This window comes from Montipora capricornis, chromosome 6 (assembly GCF_036669925.1).
Source record: "Montipora capricornis isolate CH-2021 chromosome 6, ASM3666992v2, whole genome shotgun sequence".
In the NCBI taxonomy this organism is placed as follows: Eukaryota; Metazoa; Cnidaria; class Anthozoa; order Scleractinia; family Acroporidae; genus Montipora; species Montipora capricornis.
The window spans coordinates 44421590-44440497 of record NC_090888.1 but is presented as its reverse complement, the minus strand read 5'-3'; the positions used below and the strand labels follow the sequence as shown (position 1 = coordinate 44440497).

At 38.8% G+C, this 18908-nt stretch overlaps 2 protein-coding genes across 2 annotated transcripts; both read left to right on the top strand.

Annotated features, from left to right (window-relative positions):
• The first annotated feature begins 2305 nt into the window (after window positions 1-2305).
• LOC138053981 (uncharacterized) lies at window positions 2306-2899 on the top strand. Its single transcript, XM_068900503.1, has one exon. The coding sequence runs from the start codon at window positions 2306-2308 to the stop codon at window positions 2897-2899; it is 594 nt and encodes a 197-aa protein (XP_068756604.1).
• A 3292-nt stretch (window positions 2900-6191) lies between these two features.
• On the top strand, window positions 6192-18763 carry LOC138052235 (protein mono-ADP-ribosyltransferase PARP12-like). The gene is made up of 5 exons (XM_068898619.1): window positions 6192-7318; window positions 9037-9222; window positions 10057-10213; window positions 11370-11609; window positions 13576-18763. The coding sequence occupies exons 1-5, from the start codon at window positions 6199-6201 to the stop codon at window positions 13991-13993; spliced, it is 2121 nt and encodes a 706-aa protein (XP_068754720.1). The 5' UTR covers window positions 6192-6198; the 3' UTR covers window positions 13994-18763.
• The last annotated feature ends 145 nt before the right edge of the window (window positions 18764-18908 follow it).

Genomic DNA, 18908 nt, shown 5'->3' with positions numbered 1-18908 from the left:
TTAGTTCGCATTTTTGAGCATTAAAATATAATTATTGGTCGTATGTTCCAGACAGAAAGTCATATAAAACAGAGTTAACTGAATAGAGGGTAATGTGAAGTCATATATTTTGACGTCCCCCATCCAGATACTAACCCCGCCGGAAAGAGATTAACTTCAATAAACATTGGTCTTGGAAAGCTATCAGAAGCTTAAAAGCTTGTGGTGAAAAAGAAGTTGTAAATGATCAACATGTCAGCTTTGAAGCCAAAGGTTTTTTGATTTCCTTTTATTTTCTGCAATCTTTCTGGGTTTAGTATTTTACTGAACCACATGTCTTTCCAGGGGTTATTTAGCAAAGATATCTACCATGGCACTGTAATTACTTACGATACCAAAACAATATCGTGTACTATTAAAGCTACATATTACGCGAGGACAACAAAACGCAGCTCAGTTGACAGTTATGGAAAAAAACACTGTCAAATTACTGCAATACCACATGTACTCAAATTATTATGCGTTCCTACTATAAAAAATATCCCGTATCTCTTCAATTCCTACCCCCCCCCCCCCCCCCAGCCAAAAATCCCGTATGTCTACAATTTTTTTTACCTACCTAAATATCCCGTATCCTAACTGCTTCTCGGCCTTTTGGCTAAGATTAGTTTCTCGGCCAAGGGCTACGGTAAAGTACCAGGCACAGAACAGTTTCGGCTGTTTGTCTGTTCTCTCGAGAAGCGATCACTAGGGTTTTTCGGTTTCGTCATATGTTTTGATAGTTTTTTGTTCAGCTCGAGTGTAAAATCATGACGAACTTTTGTAGTTTCTGAGAACTATTTACTACTTGTAGCTTTTGTTGAGTTTTGAATCGATCATAGAGAGAGTTTTGGCGATTTCAACCCGGACTGGACTACTAGATTTAAACTTTTTTCTTAACGAGATTTCATGTTATTGTGGAACGTTTGGTACCAAGTTACTCTAATACTGAAATCAAGATTATGGAATTGTAAAATTAGAACTTTGGACTGGACTATAGAACACGCAATTACGGAATTTTAGATTTTTGAGCATTGAGACAAATAGAGTACAGATGTTGTGTTCTTGTCTTCGCCACGGCAGATTTAAACGGTTTTCAAGGAACAAATGTCTTTCTGTCCTCGCCACGGCAGATTTAACCAGTTTGCAAGGAACTAAACCAGGATTACGGAACTGGACTACGAATACAGGGCCCGGTTGTTCGAAAGCCGATTTACTTAATCCAGGATTGGCGGAAACTTTTGTTTCATGTTTTCAACGTTTTGGTGAAAGTTTTATCGAATACGGCAGCCTTGAACAGCATTTGGGGGTAGAGAATAAAACTCCTTTGTTAATTTTTAACCTGAGATTAGCATTAATCGGCTTTTGAACAACTGGCCCAGGATGATAAGTTGTTGAACTGTGATTTTTATAAGTTTTTCAGATGATTTAAGGCTGATCTTGTAATTTTTGGGTGAACAGAGTTAAGGAAGCAAGTAAAACTTTGGGATTTGAATAAAGTCTCCTTCAAAAAAAAATAAATAAATAAAAGATCCCGTATCCTAATAATCCGCTAATAGGGCTTCGTTGTTTGCATTTGCAAATTTAGAACATTAATAATGAGTTTTACAACAAAAAACTTCAAGTTATATTACAGATAATCTCTCACCATTTTCCGAAGTTTACCTGTAGTTGAAGTTCACTGTAATTGGACAATTTGCCAACTATGAAATGACATATGAAATGGATCATATATGAACTGCGGATATGAAATCAAGTGAAGCTATGATCCTCACAGTTATGAACGCAATTTTTTGGAATTGCGTAAAGAAGCCTGAAAAATTCGGGATTTAACGGGGTTTGAATCCGTGACCTCGCGATACCGGTGCGACGCTCTAACCAACTGAGCTATGAAGCCACTGTTGTTGGGAGCTGGTCATTTGTGGGTTCTAATGTTCCCGTGAGGAATGACCCTTACCCTAACTCACAAATGACCAGCTCCCAACGTCAGTGGCTTCATAGCTCAGTTGGTTAGAGCGTCGCACCGGTATCGCGAGGTCACGGGTTCAAACTCCGTTGAAGTCCTGAATTTTGCAGGCTTCTTTGAGCAATTGCAAAAAATTGCGTTCATAACTGTGAGGATCATAGCTTCACTGGACAATTTGTGTTAACTGTTTGCGCATTCCACTGATACGCCTCTGTAGGCGTCTTGTTTCAAATGGTGAGCGCTCTAATATCCGGGGCCTGAGTGACCTCCCACCATAACTTATGCGAAACCACCATATAATGTGGCACCCGGAAGCAAAACATGGCGGTGAAATTGGTACAAGTACAACAAGCGCTTAAAGAGTTCATAGGAGTTTTGATACAAGAAGACGGTGGACAGTTAGAACTCAACCATGCAATATTGAAACTTTCTTTTCCAACCCGCGGACTTGTATCAGAGTTTGGAGCATCGGAATTCGTGAAAAAGTTCCCAACTCTGTTCGCTTTGAGTTCCACTACGGACGGCAAGAAAGTGAAAGTGATGGTTAAACTCAACGTTCCCTTAGAGTTTTGTTCCCAGGCTGGAGAGAAGGGTGGATGTTTACAAGGAGGGTGTATGCAGCTGCATTTATGCCCTTATTTTATCAAAGACAAATGCATATTTGGGCGCAAATGCAAAAGATCGCACAATCTTAGAGACGAACATACAGTTCTCGTTTTACATCACTTCCGTCTGGGTTTCTTGTGTAATGGACATTCCTCAGAGGACACTCTCCGAAAACTACTGAATCTGATTGTCGACAAGAGTGAAATTCAGAGAGCAGCCTCGGGTCGGTTGGTGCCAGAAATATGCAAATTCTACAACAAAGCAGTTTGTACGAAAGTGTTATTTAGGCCAATCAATGTGTTATTTTAATAGGCTAACCAGAGTGGCTCGCTGGCTTGCAGATTATCCGGAATGGTTGCAGTTTTGCTGGGATTTTGTAAAGCCCCCCCAGGAATGATGAAATATCATATATCATATATATCATTTCCACTACCCTCTCGATCCTAAGGAATTAAATACGCGCAGAAGGCTCTGTGCACAAAGACACCACTTACCAGGGGAGTTACAGGCAAGACTTTTACCGACACGGAAAAAAAACTAAAATAAATAAAACAAACAAATCTCACCCACTTTCCGACTTGGATTGCCATACTGGCAACCCAGTAAAAAAAAAAGAGAGAAAAGAAAAAAAACGAAAACAAACAAATGAAACGCAGACCCCAACTGGGTTTGCCATACTGGCAACCCAGTAAAAATGAGCAGATAACGAAGTAGAAAGTCAAAATGTCAAAGGCAATCAAAAGATATAAAATTATTATAAAAGGTACTTAGCTCTAAATACTAAAATGGACTTTTCGCAATGTTATTTCAATATTTCGACGAGCCGATTTTCAGCAATTTGCTTTTTTTCCAATGTTTGCCCCCCAGCATAACCCATGGCTAATTTGCATGACAATTTGAAAACCAACATGGCGGCCATCGTGAATAAGACCTATTGGTTGAGCATCGGGCTGCCATGCGGGAGGTCGTGAGTTCGACTCCCGCCGGACCAACACTCAGGGTCTTTAAATAACTGAGGAGAAAGTGCTGCCTTTCTAATTACATCCGCAAATGGTTAGATTTTCAAGTCTTCTCGGATAAGGACTAGTTCTTGTTCACTTCGGCTCATAGATCATTAAAGAACGAGGTAATATACATTGAACTGTGCAGCTCCGTAGCCGCGGAGCCACGTAGCCCCGTAGCCCCGTAGCCCCGTAGTGTATCTCTTTCTCGTTCTAAAAACATAAAAAAGAAAGAGCGTGCACAGACTACGTAGCCAAGTATCCCGATTTTAAGGGGTACAATTTCGAGTGGCCAGGACTAGAAACCGTAGGCCCCGTCTCACAAATATCTTCCATGTTCATTAGTTCCCTGTGGGACGTTAAAGAACCCACACACTATTCAAGAAGAGTAGGGGATGAAGCTCCCGGTGTTGTGGCTGTCATCTCTGAGTATATGGGTGGGTGGGTATAGCAGGTCCACATCAGCTGAATCGCTGACAAAACTTCAACCTGCTCAAACAAATAAACTAACATAGCATAACATAACATTCAACTTCAGTTAATAACTTTCATTTTCAACGTATTCAACATTCAACTTTATCATAAAAGTTTCAACTTAACATGTCAACAATCGACTGTAGAGCATACAACATTGAACTTCACAGCTTAAATTGTAATAGTGACTGACTCAGGAATGAGCGCAGCATTGAACATTTGAGTTCGCAACTGAACATCAATCAGGAGATAACAATTAATCGGTCGGGTTGACAATCCGAAATTTTCTTTCAACAACCCGGTCGTTCTTTGCAATATGACGTTCAATTATATTGTACCCTTTCATGATTTGCGTTCGCCCAATATCGACCCTTTTATCCTGCAATCTTGATTGCTGAGTTCTCAAATTAATTCCAGAAGTTCAAGGAAGATAGGGACTGACCAAGGCAACAAACCAAAACACGCTGAAGAAGTCAGAAGAACGAGTGAAACAATTTAAGGCAAAAGCAAAAACAACGCCTCCAAAGAGCATAACGATCTGCTAAGAAACGCAGAAAAAAGCAAACAGTGTCTTAAAAAGCCAGTTATCTCACTGATACATGGCACAACGTAACAGGCGTTACAAAACAAAATGATCCCTGGCCTGGGTCAATCAATCAATCAAACTTTTATAGGGGGTAACACACAATACCTTTTAAAACCAGAAGATCACTCACATATCGGTCGAGTCTAGAATTAAATTGGCGGAAAAGAGTGAGGCCATACTTAAGGTCACATTCACATTACTGTTGAGAAAATCAACACCAAGGAATAAAAACGTTATTATCGAGACGAACTATTTTCTTGGGAGAAAAAATATCACAGCAGTATAGAGATCCAAATGTAAAACGTCACAGGACAAAAACCATTACTAAATGAATCCTACAGGAACCGCCTTAAAGAGGCGCCCATTAAAATATGTACTCAAGAGGGCAAAATTATGGCAAAGGCAACGGAAACCAGACCATGCATCATTCCATAATACACCTCTACTACCCCCCAAAACTTTTGCATAACCACTGTTTCCTGGGACATAAAAATGACCCAAGAGAAGTCGAAAACAATGCCTATGCAGATTTTTGGGGGGTAAAAGAGGTGTATTATGGAATTTGTGCAAGTAGTTGGCTTCCATGAGTGTTGGTCAATCAATATTTATGAGATTGCGAAAGAAGAAAAGCACGTGAAAGTGAATGGTGAGAGACGTCATATCGCCGACCGACATTCCATAATTTTTGGCGAATTTGGTCTCGATTTCAGAGAACTCAACATTCAAGATTGCAAGATAAAAGGACCGACATTGGGGTGAACGCACGCAAAAGGTACAATATAATTGAACGTCATATTACAAAGAACGACCGGGTTGTTAAAAGAAAATTTCGGATTGTCAACCCGACCGATAAATTGTTATCTCCTGATTGATGTTCAGTTGTGAACTTAAATGTTCAATGCTGCGCTAATTCCTGAGTCAGTCACTATTACAATTTAAGCTGTGAAGTTCAATGTTGTATGCTCTACAGTCGATTGTTGACATGTTAAGTTGAAACTTTTATGATAAAGTTGAATGTTGAATACGTTGAAAATGAAAGTTATTAACTGAAGTTGAATGTTGTTTGATAAAGTTGAATGCTGCTTTGCAAAGTTTATTTTTGGCGGCGATGGAACACCATATACGGGAAGTTCAGCCGTACCCAGACCCAGCCCCCTTGCCATGACTTGTACTAATGTGCGAGCCAGCGAGCCATGCGAGTCATGTGAGCCATGCGAGTCAACATGCGAGTCACACAGATATTGAAAGCTAACCGTTTTAAAATGGGTGCTTATACTTAATAACTGTTTATCAGCGCTATTTGAAATGGGTGCATAGACTTAAATGCGAAATTCGCATGGCTCGCTGGCTCAGAGATTTGGCAGACCCACTTGCCATCAAATGATACGGATCAATCCGTTCCGTTTCTTTAGTGCGAAAACGTGCAGTTCCATGGATTTGTCCAGATTTCGATTCAAATGGTCAAGCGGTCAAAATCCGGGGCCTGAGTGACCTCCCACCATAATTTATTCAAAACCACCAAATAATGTAGCACCCGGAAGCAAAACATGGATGCGAGAATGGTACAACAAGCGCTTGAAGAGTTGATAGAAGTTTTAATACAAGAAGACGGTAGGGACTTAGAACTCAACCAAGTAGTATTAAAACTTTCTGTTCCAACCCGCATACTTGTATCAAAGTTTGGAGCATCGGAATTCGTGAAACAGTTCCCAACCCTGTTGGCTTTGAGTTCCACTACGGACGGCAAGAAAGCGAAAGTGATGGTTAAACTCAACGTTCCCTTAGAGTTTTGTCCCCAGGCTGAAGAGAAGGGTGAATGTGTACAAAGAGGGTGTATGCGGCTGCATTTATGCCCTTTTTTTATCAAAGACAGATGCAAATTTGGCCTTAAGTGCAACAGATCGCACAATCTTAGTGATGAACATACAGTTCGAGTTTTAAATAACTTTCGTCTGGGTTTCTTGTTGAATGGACCTTCCTCAGAGGACACTCTCCGAAAACTGCTGAATCTGATTGATGTCAAGAGTGAAATTCAGAGAGCAGCCTCGCGTCGGTCGGTGCCAGTAATATGCAAATTCTACAACAAAGCAGTTTGTACGAAAGGAAATAATTGCCCGTGTTTGCATGTTTGCGAGCACTTTGTTGATGGCGATTGCAAATTCGGTAAGAATTGCAAGAGGGAGCATAATTTTTCTGATGAACACAATAGAAGAGTGTTAAAAGAATATGACCTCCGTGATCCTCAAATCATTCTTCAATGCTTGAAAGGACGAGCAAAGGAGCGAACTGCCAGCGGTTCTGATGTTGAGAAGCCTGCTATCAGTACAAGGCCGGTTTCAGCGACGTCAAATATCCTCCAGGCCCTGTCCCCTATCCATAACACTGAAGAGAAAGATACTGAGATTTGTGGATTCAATCTCCGTGGCAAATGCCACTATGACGGCAAATGTGTCCACCAGCACACGGAGTTACCTTATCTCTGGGAATTCTCTGTCAGAGGTGATGACGAGTGGGAGAGTTTTTCAAGTGATCTGAATACAATGTTGGAGCATGCATATTGTGACGTTAGCAAAGACAGCTATAAAGTGGCAATGAGGGGCATTCCACATGAAGTCAAGTTTCAAGACATGACAGCTGTACCAATTCTGCCAATTAAATCACTGTACAGTAAGTATCGCATGCTTCAGGTGGGAGGGGGTAATTTCTAAAGTAATGGTGGTACTGTGTCAGTGGCACAGTTACAGAGGAGATTGCCACCATGGAAAGATTGCTCTTCTTTAGAGCAAATTGCTGAATTGTGGGTTGATTGAGCTTTATATAGGAAGTGGAGGAGCTAGTATGCTGTTGGTGGAGGCATGGTAACCAAAAAACATGAATAAATTAGTTGAATGAAAGGCAGTGCTCATTGATTCCTTAGTGATTGAGAGTGCCTAGTTAAAGTTCCCCTGTGATAAAAAAAATCACTTCCTTTTTTTCTTCAGATTTTGAAAGTGTGTTTGCTTAACACCTGACTGGTAAAATTTTGAACCTTGACTTTTATCCAAAGGATGTTTACTTTGAGTGTAAGTTTTGGATTTCACAGTCCACCATTGCTCACCTTCAAAAGTGACCAATTGGACCTCAGAGGGTTGGATCCAGGGAAAACTGAAGTCAAATGCTTTTTAGCTTAAAATTTCAGCGTGTGAATGCAGCTTATTGTATATGCAAGACACGAGTTAAAAGTCTGAAAGCCCAAAACTCCCGTGCTACATATTAGTTCTGTGGCATACACACACATTGCATTCTTAAGCCCTGGTCAAACTATCCAACAAAGTTGGATTCAATGCTCCAACTTTTCTCGCTCCAACGTTGTTTGACCGTTTGGCGAGTATGAAGGAAGGCCATGTCTTGGGCACACTTTTAGGCCCCTTAATGATTATCGCTCTGTTGGAAGGTGTTTGGTTCAATAGCGTTTAAAATTTATGCAAGTTGATCCGAGCTCATTCTCAACATCTTCTAAATGCAGATGTATCTTGCAGTGAACATATCCTTTTCTACACGTTCTGTTGACCATTCTTTGGTTTTTCCTAGTTTGAATCTGTGCTTTCCATCCTCAAACAGCTCCAGTAGCACAAACTCTACAAGCAGTTTTCGTTTTAGTGTTAGTGCCATATTTTCAAATTTAGCACCAACTTGAATGTGAATTCGTCGAGCAATGTTGGATAGTGTTTTTTCACTACGTCACCATTTGCATCCAACAATGTTGCGTGTGGGATCCAACTCTGTTTGATAGTTTGGCCAGGACTTTAAACTATTGAGCCTTTGACATCATTTTCTCCTCTATCCAGCTCTCTCACGACAAGATCTTAAAGTTAGTAAACAGCATCCTGTATAGTGTCCCTCACTCAAAGGATTAATAAAATAATATGTATGTATGTAGTAATGGGGGACCATTAATAGGAAAATTCCAGTTAAAATAAACAGGTGTCTTTTTTTATTAATCAAGCTCAAAACTTTGTTAGCTTAGTGTTTAGTTAACATAGTTTTGAGATCCGAAGAAAAATGAGAATTGATTTTTTTGTTTACAGTGGCACCTTTAGTTAAAAAAATAAGCTTTTGTTGCAGATCTTTGCAGCTTCCCATGTTGAATTTATAGGTGGCTGGAGGTTTGAAGGCAACTTTAAGATTGCATTTAAGTTATCTTGAAGTTGACAGTACTTCCGATTCTTTTTACCTAGGTCTCTTGAAATTTAATAGTTTAGTTTGATATTAGAAATCATTAATTTTGCATTTTCATACAAAAAACTTCATCATCCTCAACTATGAGCTCTCTGTTTTAATAATTTCTTTATAGGAGAAATCAATAAATGTACTGTAAACTCGATAATTGTCTTTTGTTGTTTCAGGCATGAGAGTTCGCAGACTTTCCACTGTATCATCAGTTGTTGCTCCAGCAGGTCACATATTCAGCACCAGGTGGAATTGGTACTGGCAAGATGAGAATCGTATGTGGCAGTCATATGACACCCCAGGGGATGGACATGCTGTAAACACAACCAGCAGCATATGCCTTGAAAAGGACTATGTGGCAGGTATGAAGGGTGAATGGAAGATTTGCAGTTGACAGTTTTTTTTATACATACAGCTGTAGGGTTTGTTGGTAACAACAGATCAACGTGTGTTAAACCAAAACAGCAGCCAGTCAGGACAAAAACAATTTGCAGGCAAACAGTAAGTTTGCCAAACCTGGAGTGCAGCAGTCTATAACTTTCCTGTCCCATGCATTTTGTTTTCATTAACAGACCCATTAGAAAATTAAATTGATTTGTTCATAAGTCATCATGATCACCCGCCTTGTCACTGGATGACACTATCAAGTGCAATGTTGCCATGATTCATATTGGGAACCCTAAAAGATAGCTCTACAGTACATAGGTTTGACAGTCCTCTTACTATGTTGCAGTACTTTGTTACACCTGTGAGACAAGAGATACATGTATGTCTAGATCGCTTTCCTTTTCTTCTTAATTACTTTATCCCTTCTTAGGCAAGGTTATAATAAATAATGGTTTATGGAGGAATACTGTCTGGCATCAAATATATCAGTGTTGAGGGAATTGTAAGAACATATAATAATTATTATGCGTTTTGTAAACTTGGGACAAAATTTATCTGGAACCAGGGAAACCAGGAACCTTCTTTTGTACAATTATTATTCCCTTTGTTGGCTTCATTTTAGTGCCTATTTTGCCCAATACTGGAAAAGCTGTGTTTGTTTCCACTGCTGCATGTGATGTTAATTCTTTGTATGGTAATAAGTTACATGTAAATATTATGATAATTATGAAAAGACTCATTTTATTGGTTGTGTCTTTGATTATTGAACATCCCAGTTATTTCATGCTTAATAGTGCAGTGCTTTTTAGGAAATGAAAAACATTCCTTCAGTGCATCCCATCACAGTTACACTCTGTACTTCAAAAGAATGTATCAACAGAATGATGTGCACAAAACCAAACGACCTGTCAGACGGAGGCCTGCTGACCTAGTCACAAAACAAAACATGAAGGAATTGGCTCAAAAGTATGTACAGGAAGTGTTATAATACATGTATCATTGAGAGTAACAGTTAACAACTATATTTTCCAGTCATTTGATCTATTGCACAAATTAATCAAACTAGAAATAAAATTAATGATCTGAAGTCAAGTCACAAAAGTGAAGGAAACAAACAATTAAAATTTAAAGTTCAGCCATCAAGCAGGAAACTTTGTTCTAATTTATATATTTTCACTGAAAACCAGAGATCCATTAAAGCTAGTTAATTTGTGTCAAATTGACTTACCTTTTCCGTCAAAGTAATAACATAATTTATTATTTGATAATGTGAAGTGAAACGAATGTGAACATTTGGATTATAAGTGAAATCAACAAAATGAACTTAAACTTGCAAAGAAAATAAGAACAACTTTTTTCATAAGCATTCAAGAAGTTGTTTGGATTGACTAAATTAAAACTCATGGCCTCTGCTGACTGAAGTAACAGGTTTAGGTCCAGGTAAATTTGTTGGGCTGTCATGTTTTCCCACAAAAGGATGCAGTAAAATGGTAGATTAGAGTTCATGTGTTAAAAATATCTTCAAAGCAATAATCATTATCTGAATTTACTGTGGCAACTTTCATGCGGCAGGTTAGTTTTGCAGGTGCAGGTTGCAGGTTCAGGTTGAAATTTACTGTGACTGGTACATGAATAGCTAACCTTAGGACCTAATGCAGGCCTAAAGAAACGTTTTTAGGCCTAAGGAGGCTAAAGAAACGTTTTTAGGCCTAATTAGGCCTAAGGTTTAGCTATTCATGTAACAGTCACAGTAAATTTCAACCTGCAACCTGCAACCTGCAACTTGCAAAACTAACCTGCCGACTTTCATGACATTTGAATTATTTGTCCGCGTAAATGCCAGGATCATGCATTTCTTTCACTTCCACTTGTAATCTGCTTTCAAGTCACACTTTTGATTAATTTTTAAATGTAATGCAATTCTTAATGTGAAGGTTAGTAACTTATTTCCCGGCTGGGTCAGGTGGAGGTGGTTCAAAACTGGGGGAAGATATTATCAAGTTGAAATGCCCACACTCTTCTTTACCAAATTTTCCTACGTACCACGTGCAATTCCATAGTCACGACGTGTTACCCTCAGTGATAATTACAGTCATATCCTTTTATGTAAATATTACTGTAGGCGACGCGCTACTGTCTTGCATCGACCAAGATCAGCCTCAGCAACTTCTGATTCAGAAGGTCCACCATTGCACTGGACCGCGATGTCTGATGGTAATGACTATATGCGTGTGCCGCTAACAACCATCTCTGACGAATACAAGAAAGCAGAGAAGATGTTTCTTGAGACCATGGAAGGCAAACACAACATTATTAAAATTGAACGTGTACAAAATCTGGATTTATGGACTCCATATATTCAGTAAGTGCATTTCCGTTGGAAAAGGTTTATTTTATTTTATTTTATTTTAACTAAGCAAAGGCTTTTTTCTTTTTGTGTGTGTTGAGGTCATATTTATCTCTTGAATCTCGTTTTGTAGTAAACAAAAAGTCAGAGCTTTCAGATTACAATGAGTAGCAAAAGTAGTTGGGACTTCATTTTCTCGTAGATTTCCTTCAAAATAACTCCTTTTCCATATGCAATTGGCACCAGCTAGTATATGAAGTCTCCGTCCTCCTACAAGATTTTTAGACCCTTTTGCAGTAGCCTGAAGGCCCTCACCAAGTTCTTTTGCCAAACTCTTACCTTTGGTGAGCTTGCTTCACTCATTGGATTTCCTTTGTGAATGAAAGAAACTTCGCAACAGTTATTATACTCTATCAAATGGCGTTTCATTTCTCTGGTGTATCTTATACGTTTTTTACGGTCCTTAACAGTGACTAGCCCTTTTTGTCTGGCCTGAAGAAAATGATAGCCGTGCTCACGAAGAAATCGGTAAAATGTTCTCTTGCTTACCATTGTCATATTAAGTCCACTCTCTTCCACCAGTTCTTTCAAGGTTAAGTTGACATTAGGAGCCCTTATTTTTTTCAAAGCACGAATAAGCGTAAGTTTATGTCTTTCTTGTAATTTATTGGGCCTTCCCATCTTTGAAAGTACACTTCGTTTTCTTGCCAACGGAGCACATCTACATGTAACTATGCGCAGTGCAGAACTTTTGCTCATTCCGCACTTCGCGGCTATCTATTCATAAGACAAGTTACATTCTTTTTTCAACAATAATTATAATAATAATTTAATATTTATATTGCCCAAAATACATAAAATGGTCAAATGCGCATTACATTTGCAAAATCTAAAATACTGAACTAATACTAATCAGGAAATATATACATAGAAGTTAAAATATATGAAAAATAATAATTATTATCCATATACTACTTTAAAAAGATAGGTTTTAAGATGACGCTTAAAACATCAACGCATCAAAAAAATATATTATTATCCATATGCTACTTTAAAAAGATACGTTTTAAGATGGGACTTAACATCAACGCTGGTGATGGCCCGAATTTCGTGGGGCAGCGGATTCCAGAGTTTTGGGGCGGCAACCTGGAATGATCTGTTCGAAAACCTCGCAAAAAGGCCGCCTTAAGGTAATTCCCTTGAAATTGTTCTACTATCAAACTTTTTTGGAAACTTGGCATAATTAACATTCATGATATGAACATTAAAAACATGCAATAAAAAATGGGGTCACCGTGCTTTTTTACGCGTCAGCAGGCTCTTAAAATGGGGTATTTTTACTGTTTTCGCGTTAAAAATTCGAATCACCTTCATACACAATTTAGTCTTGGTTACTTCAAAGACACAAAATTTTATTTTGAAAATAAAGCTTCTTTTATTTACATAAGCAGTAATGCTTCATTTACGCCGACTTTGATTACCTGGTTGTGGGAATAGTGCACTTTTTGGGACAGTTCCGTGGTTAGCTTGAAGTCCTCGCCTTGGATAAAATACACCCAGTACGGAACTGTTTTCCAAAAAAAAATCATGTTCTACTATCAAACTTTTTTTCTTCTTCAAATATGTTCTTTATTAGACTGTTCTTAGCAAATACCTTATACCTATTGAAATATACAAGGAAATGTATGTTCACTGTTGACAACATTGTTCTGGAGGGGAGGGGGCAATTATTCAAACTCAGTGAGAAAACCAACTTCAAAGGGTGAGGAGTGTCTCAAGACTTTGCCACTGATTGTAATTTATTGTCATCTTGAATAACGATAACAGAAAAGAGACAGTACGTAAAGGGTGCAAATTCAACTCATCCTGATGACTTCATGGTTTTGCCAAGCACCTCTTGTGCAAGATTATCGACGACCATTGTCTTCTTGATGTGAAAATCTTGGACTATGGTATTTTCATAATTTTTATCCTTTTGCAGACGGAAAACCCACATAGCTAAGAAATCTGGTAAACAACCTGAAGAGCGGCAGTTATTTCATGGCACAAATAAGGAAACCGTGGAGGCCATCTGCCAGCAGGGTTTTGACTGGAGAATGTGTGGTAAGCATGGCACACGGTTCGGGAAAGGAACCTACTTTGCTTGTAAAGCAAACTACTCACACTGCTACACATTGAAGCAAGATTCATCAAGGGGTTATAGGCAGATGTTCCTAGCTAAGGTGGTGGTAGGTTCCTACACCGTTGGTGACGGTTCACTTTGTCGCCCACCTCCCAAAGATCCAAAAGACCCATATGTCCTGTATGATTCATGCTGTGATAATGCGAGGAATCCTGCAATTTTTGTTGTATTTGAAAATAACCAATCATACCCCGAATTTCTAATCACTTACACTTGAGGAAACTTGAGGAAATTTCTGGGGAAACTCCAAGGGATAAAGGGAGAGCAAACCCGAATCTTTTGGAGAAAAAAACGAATGGAACTAATTTGAAATGCAAGCATAATGGTAAGATGCAAACAATTATAAATATTATCATTTTACATGGAGTATGATGTGCATGTTACTTTTTAGTCTGTGTACATCCGTTTCCTTCCCTCAGAAGAATCACGCTAATAGTGTTCCTGGCCGCCGGTGGTCTCCCGGAATGTCAGGGAAAACTTCTGATTGGTTGTACTTTTGTGCGTTGTGATTGGTGAATTGATCGTTTTCCCGCAGGTTGTGAACTCCGGGAAAATTCACCGCAGATTGTTTGCGGACAGCTAACAAAAATATTTTTGTCGTTTATTTCATTTATCTCAAAGCGAATAAGAGGAGGAGGCGGATGTAAGCTACACATTTTTAAAGTTACAAGGATGTAAAAAGTTTAAACTTAATACGTGTCTGCTCATGATATATGCTTTATGACTCAAGTATCATTGTGCATCGCCAAAGCAACAGCATTGGCTCAGTTGGCACTCTAGGAGTGCGTTCGATTGACCCTATTCGGGAATAAAAAGACGCGGAGCGATGGTTTAAAACGGGTATGTCTGGCGTTTTGAAGCAACAAGGACAATAAAGATATGTTTAAAATAGCGAAGGATTTCTAACTTCTATTCCATGTATTCCTATTCCGAAATACGGTCAATCGAACGCGTCCGAGGTTGTAGAGTCCCTAATGCCATTGGCAATTAAGGAACTTGAACAGCTTTGACTTTGTAGATCATTAGATTTTAGAAGCATCTTTAGTAGCCAGCAGCTCTAACTATTTATTTTTGCCCCTAAAGGTTTTTTTTGGGTGCTAGTATGTTTTTTCATCAGTAGAAAGAATGAAAGTTTTTAATTTGTAATAGCTTTCGCTGTTGTTGTCTTTGATGTTAGGCGGGAGAAACGTGTTGAATATATTTGAATATATAGGAAACTCTCCCGGTTTAAAAGAAAACTCGATGGAAAAAAAGGCTGCTTGTATAGTGTAGGTAATTTTGAAGTTTTTGTGTGTTTTGGCACGAAGCATTGGACCCAAGGTATAGCTATAGAACTTGGGGTATTTATACTTGAAAATAATTGAGTGATGATACTAAATGACATTTATGTTTTTCTCAATTTGATGTTACCCGAGAGAAACATGTGTTGAATAAATCTGAATATATAGGAGACTCTCCCGATTTAGAGATAGGATATGCTTTAAATATTGAATGCCTTACTTAAAGCCCGTGGCTTAGGCTTTAAAATGAAATCCTTACGAAATGGCCACTTGAATAGTGTAGGCAATTTTGATTTTTTATGTGTTTGGGTACGAAGCGTGGGACGCAAGGTACAGCTATAGAGCTGTGGTATTCATGCTCGAAAATAATTAAGTAAGAAAAAAAGAAAAGAGAAAAAAAAAAACGTTGAAACGAAGTTGATGTAAATATTTTGTTAATACACGAGGTCGCGAACCTCTCTAAACATTTTTTTTTTGTTACTTTTGGATACAGGTATCATATATCTTTAAATTCGAACTTCGATCTCCACAAAGAGCCGCAGAAAAATGTTTACAATCAAATTTGCTTGAATATTTTTTTAAGAGAAAGCGTTTGTAACATGAACAATAAATTTCAGAGGCGCTTAATTTGATGTTAAAATTTCTTGGCACCTCGTTCTTGAATAATTGTGATGTGTTTCGGTTTCCTGATTGTTCTGTTTAACAGCTCTTTGTGTCATAACTACACGTCAATTACTCAAGATAACGCCACGGCGCTTGGAAAGTTTGAAAGTGAAAATTCTTTCTGTAACAGACTTTTGTAGGAGTGGAGGTTCCCCTAAAGTTGAAAAGTGAAGTAGCGAGCATATAAACAAGGAATATTGTCAAAAGGAAAACAAAAAATATCTGACAAAGTGATCTTAGCATCACGTTTTTTGGCCGCAGTTTAGGTTAAGGATAGCTTGGTACTAATAACAAGTATAAGTAATAAGTGACACTCCTCTGGCTGCCTCTATACGGTTCATGCACGCCCTTGGAGCACAGCTTAAAGCCAGCTAGAATCAGCAGAGTAGAGAGAACCAACACAAACTCAACCCACATTGGTGGGAGGCGAGTGCTCTCACCACTGCGCCATCCCTGCAACATGCAGTCGGCGGAAAGAGACTTGCGGTCATTGGCCGTATTTATCGTTATTTATCATGTAGACGCGTTATACGACAATATAAATACGGGAAACCGATAAGAAACAAACTGGGTTTTTTTGGTTTGTTTGTTTTTTTGTTACAAGAGTTTTCGAGATAAATCAGTACGGTGGCCCACAACTGTCACGGCAATAACAAATACCTCACGGCAAAACTAAAACTGTCACGGCAATAGCAAATTCCGCACGGCAAAACCAAAATGCTCACGGCAAAACCATAAAGCTCACGGCAAAACAAAAAACTCACGGCGAAATCAAAAACCTCACGGCAAAACGAAAAGCTCACGGCAAAATCAAAAACTCACGGCAAAACCAAAAAGCTCACGGCAAAATCAAGAACTCACGGCAAAACCAAAAACCAGAGAAAGGTAACAACTATATGGATGACATGACTAAAAAATGGTTGTCTCAAACACCAAATCCACCGCGAATACCTGAATTCTATACCGTGACTAAAATCCACAAGCCTACTCTTGTAGGGAGACCAATAATCTCTGGTCACTGTCTGGTTGTAACGGGCCTACAGAAAGAATATCAGCATTTGTTGACACATTACTTCAGCCTATTTCCACATCACAAACGTCTTATCTTAAAGACTCCACAGCCTTTATCAACTTCATTGAAAAGACGAAGATGGGAAAACGAACTTTCCTTGTAACGATGGATGTCACAAGTCTATATACAATTATTAAATTCTCAACCTCGGCTAATGCAATTCTCGTGCTCTCATTGGTTCACTCAATCTCGGTTATCAGCTCATATACCTTAGTTTGACCTTATATGGTAAATGATAGGTACGAAAATGGCCGTTGCTTTCGCAAATATCTTTATGGCCGACATCGAGACAAAAATTCTTAGCAAAAGCGTCATAAAACCACTGATTTGGAAACGATACATTGACGACATTTTTTCGTTGTGGGATGTCAGCAAACAGGATATAGACAAGTTCATCACACAAGCAAACTCACACCACCCTACAATAAAATTTACGGCTGAGATCTCGAACACTGAAGCCACATTTCTAGACACTGAAAGGCAAACCTTTTCACGGTTTCACCGTGAGTTTTTGATTTTGCCGTGACCTTACCGTTTTGCCGTGAGGTTTTTGATTTCGCCGTGAGTTTTTTGTTTTGCCGTGAGCTTTATGGTTTTGCCGTGAGCATTTTGGTTTTGCCGTGAGCATTTTGGTTTTGCCGTGCGGAATTTGATATTGCCGTGACAGTTTTAGTTTTGCCGTGAGGTATTTGTTATTGCCGTGACAGTTGTGGGCCACCGTAAATCAGGGACGCACAAAACAGATTAATTTAGCAAAACTTTTGATAAACTTTGTTACCTCCAGACGAAAATTTTGTGCTTTTGTCCTCGCGTACGTTTTCAAACGACCTCGTTACTAGAGGCGTGCGTTTTGGAAGCGGAAAGTTCCTACCTTGGTCTTTGAGCCAGTGTTTTTTTTAACTCGCGTCGCCTTTGTGAACCTTGTAGAACTCAAACTTTATAAACGCATTTTTTCCATAGGGATTTTTTTTTTCTTTTTTTTTTATTTGGGGAGGGGGGGGGGGGGGAGGTGGGGATCGACAGGTTACTTTTAGAAAATAGACAGGTTACTTTCAAACCTTTGTAGAATAACATATTAGCATAATAGTAGCACAAAAACGCAAAGTACAAATTACAATTTGGAAGGCAAAAAATTCTCAAACAGTCCGTCTCTTTTTGAAACACGAAGAAACGGGCGGGAAAATGAAAAAAAAAACATGAATCGAGGAAAAAAGAACAAAATGATGTTAACGTCCAGCTTATTTCGAGGTTGAAACCCTCAAGAACAGCTCTTTCCACTGATACTTCCTCCCTGAACGCCTTCAAATATTTTGGAAAAACTAGGTTTTGTCGAGTCCCATTTTTTGCATGGTTAACTAGCAGAAAGCCTGAGGTTTCATTCCATGGTAAGATTCCATGAATCCATTTCGTACCTGTCTTTGGTAGAAAAAAAGTTGCATCAAATTAACCGTATCAAATGCGTAATAGTGTTCGGTGGAAGGAAATCGTGATTGGGTCTCAGCGTTGAACATAGTTTGTGTTTGTGGCAAGACTCGTGGCTAGACTCGAAATGAGCACGAGGAAAATTATTGCATCTCACCTGGCCAAACGCCATAAAACCATAGGTTATAAGCCTGGTTCGTTCTTGTGCGATGAGCATAAACGCAAGCATCATACGATGTAACCTGCGATCAGGCGTTCTTTTCCGGCTAAAGAACGCACATACGATGATGCGTTAACTAGTTATGTTACTGTCTTTTGTCCTGTTAAAGAGTAGGACACTAATGATCAAGACGCTACTGCGCAAGTTGGAACCACGGCTAAAATGAGAAAAGACAACAGCTCTCCGTTTAATATTTCTGAAAGCTGTAATTTTTTTTAGGTCTGCGTTTTCGGTAATTTGCTGTTTTATTAGTTTTTATTTCTTAGTCTGATTGTATTGTTAGAAGTATCTTTGCATCTGATAATGAAATAATAAATTTAAAAAAGCAAATCGCACATGTCTTTTGACACCTTTCATCAAACAAAGGGGAGCTGGAACTGGCCACAACGAGTGAATAGTCGTTCTGGTGGAATGTTTAGTCTTCCCATTGTTTTTTTATACAGAATCCCATAATTGTCTTTCTTCGTTTTCTTGT

What these genes read in the sequence shown, in the direction of transcription:
- LOC138052235 (XM_068898619.1), top strand. Translation starts at nt 6,199, where the DNA reads ATGGATGCGAGAATGGTACAACAAGCGCTTGAAGAGTTGATAGAAGTT. An exon ending in GCCAATTAAATCACTGTACA is followed by an intron (nt 7,319 to 9,036) that starts GTAAGTATCGCA and finishes TTGTTGTTTCAG; the next exon opens with GCATGAGAGTTCGCAGACTT. An exon ending in ATGAAGGAATTGGCTCAAAA is followed by an intron (nt 10,214 to 11,369) that starts GTATGTACAGGA and finishes ATATTACTGTAG; the next exon opens with GCGACGCGCTACTGTCTTGC.
- LOC138053981 (XM_068900503.1), top strand. Translation starts at nt 2,306, where the DNA reads ATGGCGGTGAAATTGGTACAAGTACAACAAGCGCTTAAAGAGTTCATA.